A 15,812-nucleotide genomic window follows, 5' to 3' on the forward strand; every position below is an offset into this window, starting at 1 on the left:
CACCAAGCAGGGAGGCTTTCGAGGAGCCCACAATTTCAAAGGGAAGGATGGCTTTGCGTGATTTGTGCGTCACTTCGTGCTGACACGAGCCACTGGCAGCAATGGCATTGCCATTATAATCTAATAGCTGGCAGGCTGATGGGAGGATGGCTGGTTTGACACGAAGGCTTTGGAGGTCAGACCACACAATTAGATTGGCGGAAGCACCAGTGTCCAGGCGGAATTGTATTTGGGACCGATTGACCGTAAGGGTGGCACACCACTCATCGTCTGGATCGATGCTGCATACCGATAGAGGCTGGATTCTTTGCTTCGGGGACATCCTGTTTTTTGTAACGATACCGATTCGAAAAGGTGTCTTCGGGTCCTCGGTGTCAATATTGGGTAGTAGGTCCGCATCGGACTCGGTGACCGTGGGTTGAACGGCCCGGACATTCCTGCGAGTCTGGCTGGAGCGATACGAATTGGCAGGCCGAGCTGATCTGCATAAAGCAACATAGTGTCCAAGTTTGCCACATCTCAGGCATTGTCGGGATTTGGCAGGGTATTGCCGCTTTAAGTGGGCGGAGCCACAGTTGCCGCACGTTGTAGCGTCAGTACGTTCGCTGCGCCACCGCACATGCGCGGTGCGGCCGTACGTGGTGCGCGCCTGCACAGTACGTTCGTCGACGTCGCCGTCCCCTCGTTCGGTGCGCACAAGCGCGGGAGTCCGCGAAAAGCGGGCGAAATTGCCGCCCTCATCCAGGCTGAGGCCCTGGAGTTGCTCGATTGCTTGGACCCGTTCTGCCTCGTGGGGACCTTGCCGCGCCGTTTCAGCCGCTTGGATGTGGGAATACCGACTAGTGGCGTGTTTGTGTAGCACGCAGGTCTCGATGGCGGTCGTGAGGGTGAGCTGCTGTACCTTGAGGAGCTGCTGGGATATGGGGGTGGCGGCGACCGCTGGCCACACGGGGCCCGTGGAGAAGTTTGTGGTGGCGGTCCGGATTCGCCGCTGGAGACCGCGGCCACCACTCGGGCCTGACATACCCCCACGAAATGGCCCTTTTTGCCGCATCCCTTGCAGGTGGATGCGCGGGCTGGGCAGCGCTGGCGGGGGTGCTTGGCCTGCCCGCAAAGGTAGCAGCGGGGTCCCTCAGGGTTGCCAGGCCGCCTTGCAGCGCAGGCCTGCGGGGGAACGGGGGAAGTCTCGGGGTCGGCCGCTGCGGGGTTCCACGCTGCCGATGGGGGCTGCCGCGCGGTCGGGAACGTAGGCGCGGGCGTTCCTGGAGGCCACGTCCAGGGAGCCTGCAAGGGCCCGTGCCTCCCTGAGACCCAAGGTATCCTTGTCTAACAGGCGCTGGCGGATTTGTGATGAAAGCATACCTGCCACGATGTTGGGTGGGGTTACGGGGATAGGGGGGAGGTGTTGACCTTGGGTAGGGTGCTCTTTCCAAGAGCCGGTGCAGACTCGATGGGCTGAATGGCCTCCTTCTGCACTGTAAATTCAATGATAATCTATGAAAAAGAGTTCCATGTGTTCGCTCGCCGAAACTTGTGGGCAACTGCAGCTTCTTCACCAGGAGTGCGGGATAGAATTCCTCCAACGATTCCCCAGGAGTTTGCCGTCTTGTTGCAAGCAGGTGCCGGGCGTAGACCTGGTTTACCGGGCGAATATAGTGTCCTTTTAGCAGCTCGATTGCTGCATCGAAGTCTTCCGCTTCCTCGATGGTGTAAATCTTTGGGCTCACCCTTGAGTGCAGGACGTGCAGTTTCTGCTCTCCCGTGGGTGCGTTTTCGGCCATCTCGAGATACCCTTTAAAACACGCCAGCCAGTGCTTAAAGATTGCCGCTGAATTCGTTGCGTGTGGGCTAAGTTGCAGACACTCCGGCTTGATTCGGAGCTCCATCCTTTCTTCTTAAAAATCTAGCTTATTAAATTGATGCACGATCAATGACCACTAAAGGCTTTAATAAGCTGGATGTTTCCCCCCGCAGCTCAGGTACAGAATGAGGGCTGCTGGGGGGGCACGGGTTCTTATACCCCGCCTATCAGGGCGGAGCTATTATACACTCTAGCCAATAGCAAGCATACAGGTTCTACCAATGGTACTTTAGCCTCTCAGGTACCGTAATACCTATAATACCATAGACCCCAAGGCAATAGGGATGGCCATATTAGTTAGCAGGACAGTAGTGTTCATAGTGACAAATACAGTGACGGATACAGTGACGGACCCAGGGGGCCAATTCGACATGGTCAGTGAGACCCTGGAAGGGGCTCTGGTAGTACTGGTAAATATATACATCCCAAACTGGAACGACGCAGAGTTAGTCAAGAAAACTATGGCCAAAGTCCCTGACCTAGACACCCACTGACTCATCATGAGGGGTAATTTTAAATGCACACAAGACCTGAAAATGGACAGATCCAACCCCAGGGAGAGAGTATTAACAGGAATGGCTCGAGAGCTTAACATCTTTATGGAGCAGATGGGGAGGGAGTAGACCAATGGAGGTTCAACCACCCGAGAGAAAAATAATTCTCCTTCTCCTCCCACGTGCACAAGGCCTACTCAATCTGGACCTTTTCATTGTAGGGAAAATTATGCTACCAGTGAGGGCAGAATACTCCGCGATCATAATCTCCAATCACACGCCTCATTATATGGACGTAAAGTTGGAGAAGGGCCGGGCCGAATGCCCCCCATCGAGGCTGGACACTGCCCTCCTCGCCGATAGGGAATTTTGTCCAGAAATATCCCAAGCCATCGATGTTTACATAACCTGCGACCAGAATGGGGAGGCTCATCCTCCACGTTCTGGGAGGCAATGAAGGCAGGCAGTGGCAGATCAACTCCATGTAGGAGGTGGATCGGTCGTACACCTCGGCCCCAACGGTGTAACTGCTGGCAGAAAGGAAAAAGCAGTAGATGGAATTTGATCTGCTCTCCATGAGGAAAGCATTCCGCCAGCTCCAGCAGTCATGGGGGTGTCTTCTACGAACATGGAGACAAAGCCATCCGCATGCTTGTGCATCAACTAAGAAAGTAGGCTGCCACGAACAAAATAGTGCAAGTTCGGGATAGGAATGGGATTTTGGTGGCAGCCCTGAATAAGGTTAACAAGGCCTTTGCAAAATTTTACCAGGGCCTGTACACCTCCGAGCCCATGGAGGGGGATTCAGAGACTAAACAGTTCCTCTACAAACTGAGAATACTGGTGGTGGTGGAGGAAATGAAACAAGAGCTAGAAGTATAGCTGGGGCTGGATGGGATCATGGAGTACATTAATTCCATGCAGTCAGGGAAGGCACTGGGACCAGACGGTTCCAGGTAGATTTGTACAAAGAATTTGCAACAGCAATGGTCCTATACTTGCAGGAAATGTTGAACGATTCACTATCGAAAGGAGCCTGCTGCCCATACTAGAGGGCTGGTTTAGCTCAGTGGGCTAGACAGCTTGTTTGTAATGCAGAACAAGGCCAACAGCGCGGGTTCAATTCCCGTACCAGCTGAGAATTCGGAATTCTCCCTCTGTGCACCCGAACAGGCGCCGGATGTGGCGACTAGGGGCGTTTCACAGTAACTTTATTGCAGTGTTAATGTAAGCCTACTTATGACAATAAAAAGATTATTATTATTATGCTGGCACAGGTCTCAATCCCATTGATCCCCAAAAAGGACAAAGCCCCAATAGAGTGTGGATCATACAGACCAGAATCGCTTTTAAATACTGATGCGAAAGTCCGAGTGAAAGCACTGGTGAGGCGCCTGGAGAGTTGCCTGCCTGAAGTGATCGCGGAAGATCAGACCAGGTTTGTCAAGGGCAGACAGCTAACCGTGAACATCTGACGCCTGCTGAATGTAATAATGATCCCACCCCGGGTGGAGACACCCAAAATGATCGTCTCCCTGGACCCTGAGAAAGCCTTCGATTGAGTAGAATGAAGGCGCTGGAACAGTTTGGGTTTGGATCACATGGGTGAAACCTCTGTACTGCGTTCCATGGCGAGCGTGCGGATAAATGCCACTATCTCCGAGTACTTTCAGCTACAGAAGGGAATGAGGCGGGGTGCCGTTGCCTCCAATCCTGTTCGCACTGACAATTGTGCCACTGGCCATTGCTCGGAGATCGGCGGAGTGGTGGACGGGCATTCGAAGAGGGGGCAGGGATCACAAAGTTTGACTCTATGCAGATGACATGTCGAATCCCCTGGCCAGCATGAGAAGGATAACGGGACTCCTTGGAGTTGGGTGTCTTCCCAGGTTACAAACTCAACCTGGGGAAGAGCGAAAGTTTCCCGGTAAACCCCCGAGGGGGAGTGGTGGAGCTGGAGGAGTTACCATTTAAGATAACCCAGACAAAGTTCAGGTACCTGGGGATACAGATAGCTCACAACTGGACGAGGCTTCACAAGTGCAACCTATCCAGTCTGGTGGAGGAGGTAAAGAGGGACCTACAAAGATGGGACTTGCTCCCCTGCTCTCACTGGCGGGAAGGGTACTGTTATAACCTGCCTACTGACGATTGGCTGGGGACTAATGACTATCCCACAATCCTATGGGAGTATGAACATCCCCAATGAGGGGGGCGGAGAAACTCCTACTATAAATAAGCTGGCCAGTCCAGGAACCAGGAGAAGGTAGCAAGGGAAGTTACTGCTACTGCTATGTATATATTGTTATAGTAAATAAACGTTATTATTTTGTATCCTTAAAACTCGTGCTGGATTCTTCGGGGCCCTTACAAAACTGGTGACGAAGGTAAAAGTGAATAGCTGTCTACACTGCTGAAGCCACCTCCCTGGATTTTTGTTGGGATACAGGTTGGAAGTTGTTTTCTATTATGCCATGCCTCTGTACGGACGTTTGGATGTTTTTGATGCTGCGCTGGAAAGCTGGAACCAGTACACGCAACGGATGCGTTACTATTTCCGGGCAAACAATATCACTGAAAACGAGCGCCAGGTGGTCATATTGCTCACCGCCTGCGGGCCGCATACGTTTGGGGTGATTAGGAGCCTTACGTACCCAGCTGCGCCGGACACCAAAACGTTTGACGAACTTGTGAATATAGTGGGGCAACACTTTAACCCAACCCCATCCACGATAGTCCAGCGATAGTTACCGGTTTAATACCGCTGAGAGGACCCCTGGAGAATCCCTTGCCGATTTTTTATCCAGGCTACGCGGGATTGCGAAATACTGTGACTATGGTGAGACCTTGTCAGAAATGTTACGCGACCGTTTGGTTTGCGGTATTAACAATGCGGCCATCCAGAGAAAGTTGTTAGCGGAGCCAACATTGACTTTTCAGCAGGCAATACAAATAGTCTTGTCCCGAGAGAGCGCAGAGCGAGGAGTACAGGAGCTACAGGGAATGGAAGTGCATGCCTTGGGGCGCAACCCTTTCCGCCCAAAAACGTCCCCCCGCACTCCTGCGGTACCTTGGGTGAGGCAACGACCAGACCGACACCAGTGGCCATCGGACATTCCACCCCGAAGGGAGCCTTCTCCAGAACCAATGGATGAGGAGCCATGTCCGTGTCAGACTTGTAGGCGCCGACCCCGTCGCGGACGGCGGTCCTGGGGATGCCAGAGGCGCCGTCGTTCCGACCCAAACTGGGACCAGCCCAGGGGCCGTAACTGGGACCAGCCCAGAGGCCGTAACTTCCATGTGGATGAACCTGCGGCGACCACTCCTGAGGACGTGGAGACGGAGGACGACTGCCTGCAGGTGCATTGTGTGGCAGCTCCCCGTGTGGCCCCCATTAAGGTGACAGTACGGGTCAATGGCCACCCGCTGGAGATGGAGTTGGATACTGGCGCAGCGGTCTCCGTGATCGCCCAGAGAACATTCGACCGCATCAAGCAGGGTATACAGACCCTTACACTAACTGACTCACAGGCCAGGTTGGCCACCTACACGGGGGAACCATTGGACATTGCAGGAACTACAATGACCCCTGTTGTCTATGGACGCCAGGAGGGGCGTTTCCCACTTATCGTAGTCCACGGGGGAACCATTGGACATTGCAGGAACTACAATGACCCCTGTTGTCTATGGACGCCAGGAGGGGCGTTTCCCACTTATCGTAGTGCGTGGCCATGGGCCCAGCCTGTTGGGTCGGGACTGGTTGCGCCATTTGCGGTTGCAATGGCAGCACATCCTCCAAACAGTTTCTGAAGGGTTGACTGAGGTGCTAGGACGATACCCAGAGGTATTCCAGCCTGGTCTGGGGGAAATAAAAGGGGCCGTAGCCCATATCCAAGTTGAACCAGGAGCCACACCGCGCTATTTCCGGGCGCGCCCAGTGCCTTACGCTTTGCTCGAGAAGGTAGAAGGGGAGCTCACTCGTTTGGAGAGTTTGGGTATTATCAGGCCCGTCCGTTTTGCTGACTGGGCAGCACCAATTGTACCAGTAATGAAGCCAGATGCCACAGTTCGCTTGTGTGGCGACTATAAACTTACAGTGAATAGTTTCCCGACTTGACCGATACCCAATGCCTCGCATAGAGGATCTCTACGCGAAACCTGCAGGCGGACTCTCATTCACAAAATTAGATATGAGTCACGCCTACCTGCAGTTGGAGCTGGACTCTGCCTCCCGACCATATGTTAACACACACCGGGGCCTGTATGAATATACACGGTTGCCCTTTGGAGTATCCTCTGCCTGCGCAATTTTTCAACGTGTTATGGAGGGCATTTTGAGAGGTTTACCACGTGTGGCTGTCTACCTAGATGACGTGTTGATTACAGGGACGTCGGAGCAAGAGCATTTGGAAAATCTGGAGGCTGTCCTTAAACGCCTTTCGGAGGCTGGAGTCCGTTTACGTCACACAAAGTGCGTATTTCAGGCAAAAGAAGTAGTCTACCTAGGTTATCGGGTGGACCGCGAGGGTCTGCACCCCGTCGCAGAGAAGGTGCGTGCAATTCAACATGCCCCCACCCCGACTGACACTTCGCATCTTCGTTCTTTTCTCGGTCTCGTAAACTATTATGGGAAGTTCCTCCCCAATCTGGCAACTACGCTGGCCCCCTTACACCTGCTGCTAAAGAAAAATCACACCTGGGTTTGGGGTCAGCCGCAAGAAACCGCTTTCCGGCGGGTAAAGCAACAATTGTCGTCGTCTGGGTTACTAACCCACTATGATCCGGGAAAGCCTTTGCTCGTCACATGCGATGCATCCCCGTATGGTATTGGGGCTGTCCTGTCCCACAAGATGGAGAACGGGGCTGAGCGACCGATAGCTTTCGCCTCCCGCACATTGACTGCAGCGGAGAAGAAGTACGCGCAGATCGAGAAGGAGGGCCTGGCAGTGGTTTTCGCGGTGAAACGCTTTCACCAGTATGTGTACGGCCACCATTTCACTATCGTGACTGTTCATAAGCCCCTGCTGGGACTCTTCAGAGAGGATAAGCCAATACCGCCCATTGCTTCTACACGGATCCAGCGCTGGGCTTTGTTGCTTGCTGCATATGAGTATTCTCTGGAGCACAAACCAGGTACGCAGATAGCAAATGCCGACGCACTGAGCCGATTGCCTTTATCGACCGGCCCCATGTCGACCCCCACGACCGGTGAGGTGGTCGCAACCCTAAATTTTATGGACACCTTGCCTGTCACAGCATCACAGATCCGTGAGTGGACCCAGACGGAGCCAGTCCTGTCGAAGGTTCGGCACATAGTCCTGTATGGTGGGCAGCATAGACAGCTCCCAGGCGAGTTGCGGGCATTTTCCTCCAAGCTGTCAGAGTTCAGCGTGGAAGACGGCATCCTCTTGTGGGGGACGCGTGTGATTGTCCCGGAAAAAGGCCAGGAGCTGATACTAACAGACTTGCACAATGGGCATCCAGGTGTGACCAAAATGAAAATGTTGGCCCGGAGTTATGTCTGGTGGTCAGGCCTCGACACCGACATTGAGAAGGTGGCCCAAAACTGCTCCATTTGCCAGGAGCATCAGAAGCTTCCGCCGGTCGCGCCCCTACATCACTGGGAATGGCCAGGGCGGCCTTGGGCACGCTTACATGCAGATTTCGCAGGCTCTTTTCAGGGATCCATGTTCCTTCTACTAATTGACGCCCAGTCCAAATGGCTGGAGGTGCATAAGATGCAGGGGACAACGTCCTGCGCAACAATTGAAAAAATGCGTTTATCATTTAGCATGCATGGCCTCCCCGAGGTGCTGGTCACGGATAATGGCACTCCATTCACGAGTGAGGAGTTTGCTAGGTTTACAAAGATGAACGGCATCCGCCATATCCGCACTGCCCCTTACCACCCGGCTTCAAATGGGTTGGCAGAGCGTGCAGTGCAAACATTCAAAAGAGGCCTAAAGAAGCAGTCTTCCGGATCAATGGACACGAGACTGGCTCGGTTTTTGTTTACGTACAGGACCACCCCCCATACAGTGACTGGGGTAGCTCCCGCAGAACTCCTAATGGGCCGGAGACTTCGCACCCGCCTTAGTATGGTCTTCCCGGACATTGGCGCAAAAGTTCGCCGCACACAAGAACGGCAGGGACCGGGATTGTCTCGGCATCGTCCGATTCGGCAGTTTGCGCCCGGTGACCCAGTATTCGTGCGGAATTTTGCTGGTGGTGCCCAATGGGTTCCTGGTGTAATCTTTCGCCAAACGGGCCCTATATCGTACCAAGTGCAAGCCCAGGGTCGTCTCCAGCGAAAACATGTAGACCACGTCCGGTCCAGAAGATCATCCCCGCAAAAGATTCCCCGCCCCCGGAGCTCAGTTCAACAGCGGCAAAGACCAGAAACAAGGGAAGGTAGTCCTTCAAATCTTCCACTGGTGCCTCACTCGAAGCCTGCGCAGGTCATGACAGGACCGAATGGAGATAGAGACGCTGACATGACGGAGGCAGCAGACTCTGACTCCGAGATGGAGACACAGGATGAATCAGAGGGGGAATCCTCGGGTCCACAGGCCGTGGATGTACAACCGCGCCGTTCATCACGGAAGCGCCGGTCTCTGTCTCGTTATACGCCGCCTGATCCAGCGCCGCGTGCAAATGGCGTCCGGCCTGCGGCCAAACGAGTTCGACGCCTTCCTTCGCCAGGGCCTACGGTGGATTCCTTGGACTTTGGGGGGGGGGGGATGTTATAACCTGCCTACTGACGATTGGCTGGGGACTAATGACTATCCCACAATCCTATGGGAGTATGAACTTCCCCAATGAGGGGGGCGGAGAAACTCCTACTATAAATAAGCTGGCCAGTCCAGGAACCAGGAGGAAGGAGAAGGTAGCAAGGGAAGTTACTGCTACTGCTATGTATATATTGTTATAGTAAATAAACGTTATTATTTTGTATCCTTAAAACTCGTGCTGGATTCTTCGGGGCCCTTACAAAAGGTACAGGCGATCAAAATTAACATGCTGCCCAAGTTCCTCTTAATATTAAGTTCGCTCCCGATCTTCACCCCAAAATCTTTTTCACCAGGGTTGATAAACTATTCATGGCCTTTGTCTGGGGGTAAAGTCCTGAGTGTATGAAAAGCCATCTTGCAGAGAGGTCGACATGTGGGAGGCCTGGCTCTGTCAATTCCTAATCTACTACTGGACAGCAAATGCAGAGAGGGTGAGGGGGTGGCTGAAGGAGCCGGAGGCGGAATGGGTCCAAATGAAGGCCTCCTACACAGGGACGCTCTCTCGGCACTAGACTTTGCGGCGCTCCCGGTCCCTCCTGCACACACACTCAAGGAGCCTGGTGGTAGTAGCCACATTAAAGACCTGGGACTTTATGGTATCTCTATGGAAGCCCCCATCTGCAACAACCATAGATTCACCTCAGTGAAGATAGACACCACATTTCGGGCTTGGAAGGAGGACAGAGGGATCTTGAGGGTGAAGCACATATACTTGGATGGGGATTCTCCCTATCGCTATAAATGTAAATACAATATTCTTCCCATGTATACCATTATAAATAAGGAAACATAACCATGGGGACTTGGATTACGGATGTTGTGACAACCTGCAAATAATAGGCTGTTTTGATTGGTCATTGTTTTTGTTTTTTTCTCTGCTCTCTGCGTGTTCTGTCTTGAGTTAAGTTTGATATTCTGTTAAAACTCCAGTAAAAATAATTTTTAAAGAAAATGTAAGGTGAAAATTTCATCCTGTGATTCTCCACATATAATGAGTTCCCATTTCACCCAGTTTATTGAAGTGAAGCATCAACATGACAAGAGGAAACTAAACAGACTTCCCTTTAGCGATGTCAGAGATCCCGTTTGCAAAAATGCTTTGGTGCTGAACTCTCAACCTGCAATGTAGTACAAGAATCAATGCCCAGAGCTGGACCACTTTTATGTAGACCCAGTAAAGCATAGTGATTTTGCCATAATTTGGAACCTTATGCACCACTATTTGAAAGTACTCTGATCAAAACAAGAGGCTGGATTATACAGGCTCCCCGCATCCCAAAGTAAATGTCGGTGGGAGCCTGCCTCCGTAAAGCTACCTCGCCCCTCTTTAATTTCTCAGATAACAGTCCTTTAATTAATATGAGGTGAGACTTGCGTCCGTCTCCAGGGTTTACACACCAGCAACTCTTACAGGAGCAGTGGCCAATGGGGTAGGTGGAAATGTTGGCACAGTAGTAATGTCACTCCAGGCGCCCATGGCTTCAAGTTCCACCACGGCAGCTGGTGGAATTTAAATTCAATTAGCTTTCAATTCTAGGTTCCATTTTAATGACCGCAAAACGAGTCGTTTGTCATACAAATCCACCTGGTTCGCGATTATCCTTCAGTGAAGAAGATCTGTCGTCTTTACCTGCTCTGGCCTACATGTGGCTGTTTCTTGACCACCCTCGTAAACCACTCAGTTCAAGACAATTGGGGATAGGCAACAAGTGCTGGCTTTGCCAGCAACACCCACATCCCATCAAAGAGTAAAGGAAGAAAAAAGTGCGTTTAGCATTGAACCTGGTATGGCGATCCCAGTCCAGACCCCAACTGTAGCTAGGATACTGCACGGAATCGCAACATTTTATTTCAATTTTCTAATACTGTGAGGAAAGGATACCTCGTTCCAGGAGTGATATAACACAAAATAGGCATATGGTATATTAAAACAAACTTTATTATTAATGTAACATTAAAATATCTTTAACATCACACAAGAAAATAGCTCACAATTACCCCTTCAACAATGCTAATCAATACAGTGACACAATAACCCTTAACTGCTGTCTGAAATGAAATGAAAATCGCTTATTGTCACGAGTAGGCTTCAATGAAGTTACTGTGAAAAGCCCCTAGTCGCCACATTCCGGCGCAACCCATCTCGGGTCAACATTGGGACTGTTTTAAGAGATAGACCTGAAACCTGTCAGAACAATGGAGGATATTTAGCCAATGTTTTCAGAAACTGTCTTTATGGTTTGACTTCCAGCAACCAATTGCCCTGCCTACTTTTCTGCAAAATGCCTGATATTCTAGCGCTTCCCTTAGATTAATCATTTTACTAAACTGAAACATAATAGGCGGGATTCTCCATTTCTGAGACTAACTGTTGATGCCAACGCAGAACCCGTGGACTATTACGACAGAAAAACCGGCGGCACATCTGGACAGATTCTGCTACCGTTGAGGGGCTAGCACCGGTGCCACGTGGATCACAATCAATTCCTGAAAAATGGTGCAGGATTCACCAGGTCCGTGATCGACACTTGGGAGGCTGACAAGCTGCAGCCGCACATACAGATTACAGTCACCACACACACTTATCCCAGCCATAATGATGGCACTGGTTGTGCTGGAGGGCGCCCATACAGTTGATGAGTCGACTGGGGCCCAAGGGCACCCGGGGGGGGAAGGTGCCCTGGGAGGGACACCTATACAACCCGTGGCACTAGGTTCAAAGTGAGCTGTTAGCGGTGTACGCAGCTGCATGGCTGCCTTGCCGGTTGCGGCAATGGTGTTCCATGTCCGTCCACCCCGGCCCCACAGACCACCTCCAGGCCACCCCTCGCTACTACCCCCGGCCCTGGCAGAAGCCCCCTGGCCAGCGGCACAACTGTCAGCAAACTATGGCGATGTTGAACACCTTCTGTACCGTCTCTCTCCCTCAGCAGCAGTCACGCCAGTTTCATGATTTTTGAAAGCACAAGTGAACAAAGGTGTCGGGAACTCGGTCCATCTGAGGCAGAGAATCATGGAGGCCCCGGAGAATACCGGGTCAGGCCCGCTAATGATATGCAAACGGTGCCTAGTGTACGTGCGTTCCGGAACGCATTGATGCCGTTGCAGAGGTACTGGAGCATTGCGATTTGGCGTCAAATAGGCGCCTGCCGTGATTTCGGCGTCGATTCTCTGCCCAATCGATTTTCCCAATTTCGCCGGCAGTTAATGGAAAATTCCTTCCAATGTCTCCACATATCTACTCCCCAGGGAACCCTCTTAATCCAAACAAAAATCCATTAGGCATAGCTTTTACGATGCATTAATATCACCTCTGGCTCTCAAAAATCTTAGCTGTCTTAAAAACACCACTGTAGCACAGTCATGCGCACATTAACCCAGGTTTTTAACCTTTACTGCACCAAATATATATACAACAATATATCTGAAATTCCTACATTCATCTCATCATATTGCACATTCAAGTGCTTTGTGATCTCTTACTTCAGCATTGCGCATGAGGCTAAGGGGAATGCAACATTTAAAAAGCACAATCTCGGTGAATTATGTCAATTTAAGAGTATTTGTGAATGTTATAATATTCATGCAACTATAGTGCTTGAGAATGTTTGACGAAAGCTTCGCACCAATCGTATTTGAATTGTTAGCAGGCCAGCATGAATGGAACTGGGAAGCATCACTCTCATGTAGAGCATAACCAGATACAAAAATGATATGTGCAACCCTGTTTGCTTTTATTTAAAACACAAATGAAAACCACTCTATCAAAGAGTTTCTCTATATCACGAGCAAATTAAACACCATTAAGAACACAAATTTAAGAAAAATCAAACTCCAGCTTCATGTAAACAGCACAGACACAGGTCTATACATCAGTGTATAAATTTCAGGACTCACTTCACATCAGGCAGTTGGTAGGAAAATTCATGAAATTCCTCAGGCAATGTTATGGCATTATAGGTAGCTTCAAGGTTTTCTTCAGCAAGATCAACAATATCTGTAAAATCAAACTAACTCAATCAGCACATTACAATGATTCAGAATATAGAATCACAGAATCATAGAATCCCTGCAGTGCAGGAGGCCATTCGGCTCATTAATTTGACATCAACCATACCAAACCTTTTGGTCACGATCGGGCAATTTAGCATACCTATTCAAGTTAACCTGCACATCTTTGCACTGTGGGAGAAAAGGAAAGCAACCGGAGGAAATACAGGCAGACAGGGGGAGAAGCGCAAACTCCACACAGACAGCCACCAGAGGCCAGAATTGAACCCGGGTCCCTGGTGCTGTGAGGCAGCAGTGCTAACCACTGCCACCCAATATGGATTATCTTGAGTCATTTCTAGTTTTCTTTCCTGAAGTTTCAAATGGTGATGCAGAAAATTGCAGCAACAAAAGAAAAATAATTGTTTGATTCCTGTCCGACAGCAGTGACTGTGAACAGTAGATTGGAATTGTATATGAGTGAACCATTCTGTTATCAGCTGATCATTCTGGGAGTGTAGTTGCTCCAAGATCATTCCTTGGCTACGATTTCCTCCCATAGCTCAGGGGTATTGAAGTTACCTGTTATGCTATTATCATGGATAGTCGCAGGCAAATGACAATTATTCATGCACGAGATCTAATGCAGCATTTGATCTTAGGAGGCACCATAGCAGAGCCTGAGCCTGTCTTTAGCTAAGCTTCACATACTAAGGATATTCCACCGGGGGAAAGTGGCTAGTGATCTGAAGTAGGAACCCTGGCTAACTTTCCTGTTCTTAGCCAAAACGTGAAGTCAATTGCAATGCCCATGCTGTTTCCTCAAATAATGGCGGCACTTTAGTGTCATGCTCCGAGTGAAAACCGGCATGAATCTCTCTCCAGATACACAAAAAAGTTTTCAGACATGATTTTCTGGCACTTAGTGTGTCAGAAAATCTGGGGGGTGGTTTATTCCGGTCACTCTGGCATGGCTGGCTCCAGAGATCGGTGTCATCTCGAAATGGCTCCCCGATGAGCTCTGAAAATAAACCTCCACCCCTTTAATAAAAATTGCATTTATTGAAATACATGGAAATTATGATCCCCCCCATTGTGGGCAAGAACCTCATTGCGTTACTGGCAAGAGAGCGGGGAAATTGGGAAACGCGATTTCGGCAATGAGAATCTCGTTTTCCGACTCTCACAGGATTTTGCTCTCTTGCTAACTTTTGCAAAATCCGCCCCCGCAAACCCCACCAGACCGCAGTTACTTTAGCACAATGCAGTTACTTTAGCACAGACAACTTCTGGATAACTTGGCTAAATCATTCCCTGAACCATAAGAGAGGGCTTTAAATAACATTTTGAGCCAATTATACATGGCATATTGGAAGGACCTGGTTTAGCATTTGGAGCCAGACAAATAGGAAAAACATAACGGCCGGATTTTCCATTCCTGAGACTAAGTGTTGACGCTGGGGCAGGATTCGTGGACTTCTACAGCAAAACTGGCGCTGCACCTGAGCCAATTCACCGAGCGTTAAGGGGCTAGCACCGGCGCCACATGGAACACGGTCGGTTCTAATGAGAAACGGTGCGGGATTCGCCGTGTTCAGGATTGACACTCAGGAGGCTTAGAAGCTGCAGCCACATATACACATTTCACTCCCCGCACGCTCATCCCAGCCAACAAGATGTCAGCAAGGAGAGCAGCCCCCATTTCATGCATGGTGAACTACAGACCCTGCTAGACACTGTGGAAGAGAGGTGGGTGACCCTGTACCTCGGGTGGGAAGGAGGTTGACACCCGCCGCCACTCGCCGTGCCTGGACGCTGGTGGCAAAGGTCGTCAGTGCAGTGGGCAACACCGCGAGGACCGGCCAACAGTGCCGAAAAAAAGTGCACAACCTCCTCAGGGTGGCCAGGATGAGTAGGCAGCACTGTGCCCCTAACACCAACCCCGTCCCAACACACCCATAACCCCCACACCCCGCCCCCCACCCGAAGGGCAGCTGAACCCCCACCCTGCACCACATGCCGGCACCTATACTGGCCCCCATGGCTGGGTGCCCTGGCCACTGGAGTCACCAACCCCTGGGCTGCATGCGTTGGACTGTCTAATACTGTGAGTTTTCTGTTCCCGCCCCCCAAGAGAAGACCGCTCACAATCGCCGAAGGAAAAGCCTGGAGGGGGACTGCCGGGCCTGCGGCCCCTCACAGCAGCGGAATAGAGGGCACTGGACGTGGTCAGTGGGCCCTAACGAAACGGCAGTCACCGGGGCGGAGGTCGGCATCGGGCGAGGAAATGAGACCCTGCTGAATTGCAGTTCCCATTGCTCGTGTGTCACCCCAACACCCACGCCCACCTACACACCACCCCCACACCCCCGCTCCACTACCATTACCCCCACCACACCACCTGTCCACTACCAGCCCCACTCCCCATACACCCCTACTACCCCCGGCCCACGATGCAATCATGCATCTTGTCTTGTGTCTTTCTGGAGCTGCTAGTGATGAGGCAGGCCCTTCGTTACTGCTCGTCTCTTGTGGTTCTGGTTGTGGTTGGGGTCAGAGGTGCACCCGCTCCCGACCCCAACCACAGTCAGAACAACAAATGGCGAGCAGCGACGACGACCCGGACGCTGACAGGAGCCATCGACCCCCATCCAGTGACTCCCCGGAGCCCAAGCT

The 15,812-nt window shown here is 51.2% G+C and overlaps 1 protein-coding gene across 1 annotated transcript in view; it reads right to left on the bottom strand.

Annotated features, from left to right (window-relative positions):
• LOC140428633 (double-strand-break repair protein rad21 homolog) overlaps positions 1-15,812 on the bottom strand; it is a 135,274-nt gene that overhangs the window by 78,188 nt on the left and 41,274 nt on the right. The window contains exon 4 of the mRNA XM_072515300.1: positions 13,044-13,143. Within this exon, the coding sequence (XP_072371401.1) occupies positions 13,044-13,143 (100 nt within the window). The remainder of the gene's footprint in view (positions 1-13,043; positions 13,144-15,812) is intronic.

Source organism: Scyliorhinus torazame, chromosome 8 (assembly GCF_047496885.1).
Source record: "Scyliorhinus torazame isolate Kashiwa2021f chromosome 8, sScyTor2.1, whole genome shotgun sequence".
Taxonomy (NCBI): Eukaryota; Metazoa; Chordata; class Chondrichthyes; order Carcharhiniformes; family Scyliorhinidae; genus Scyliorhinus; species Scyliorhinus torazame.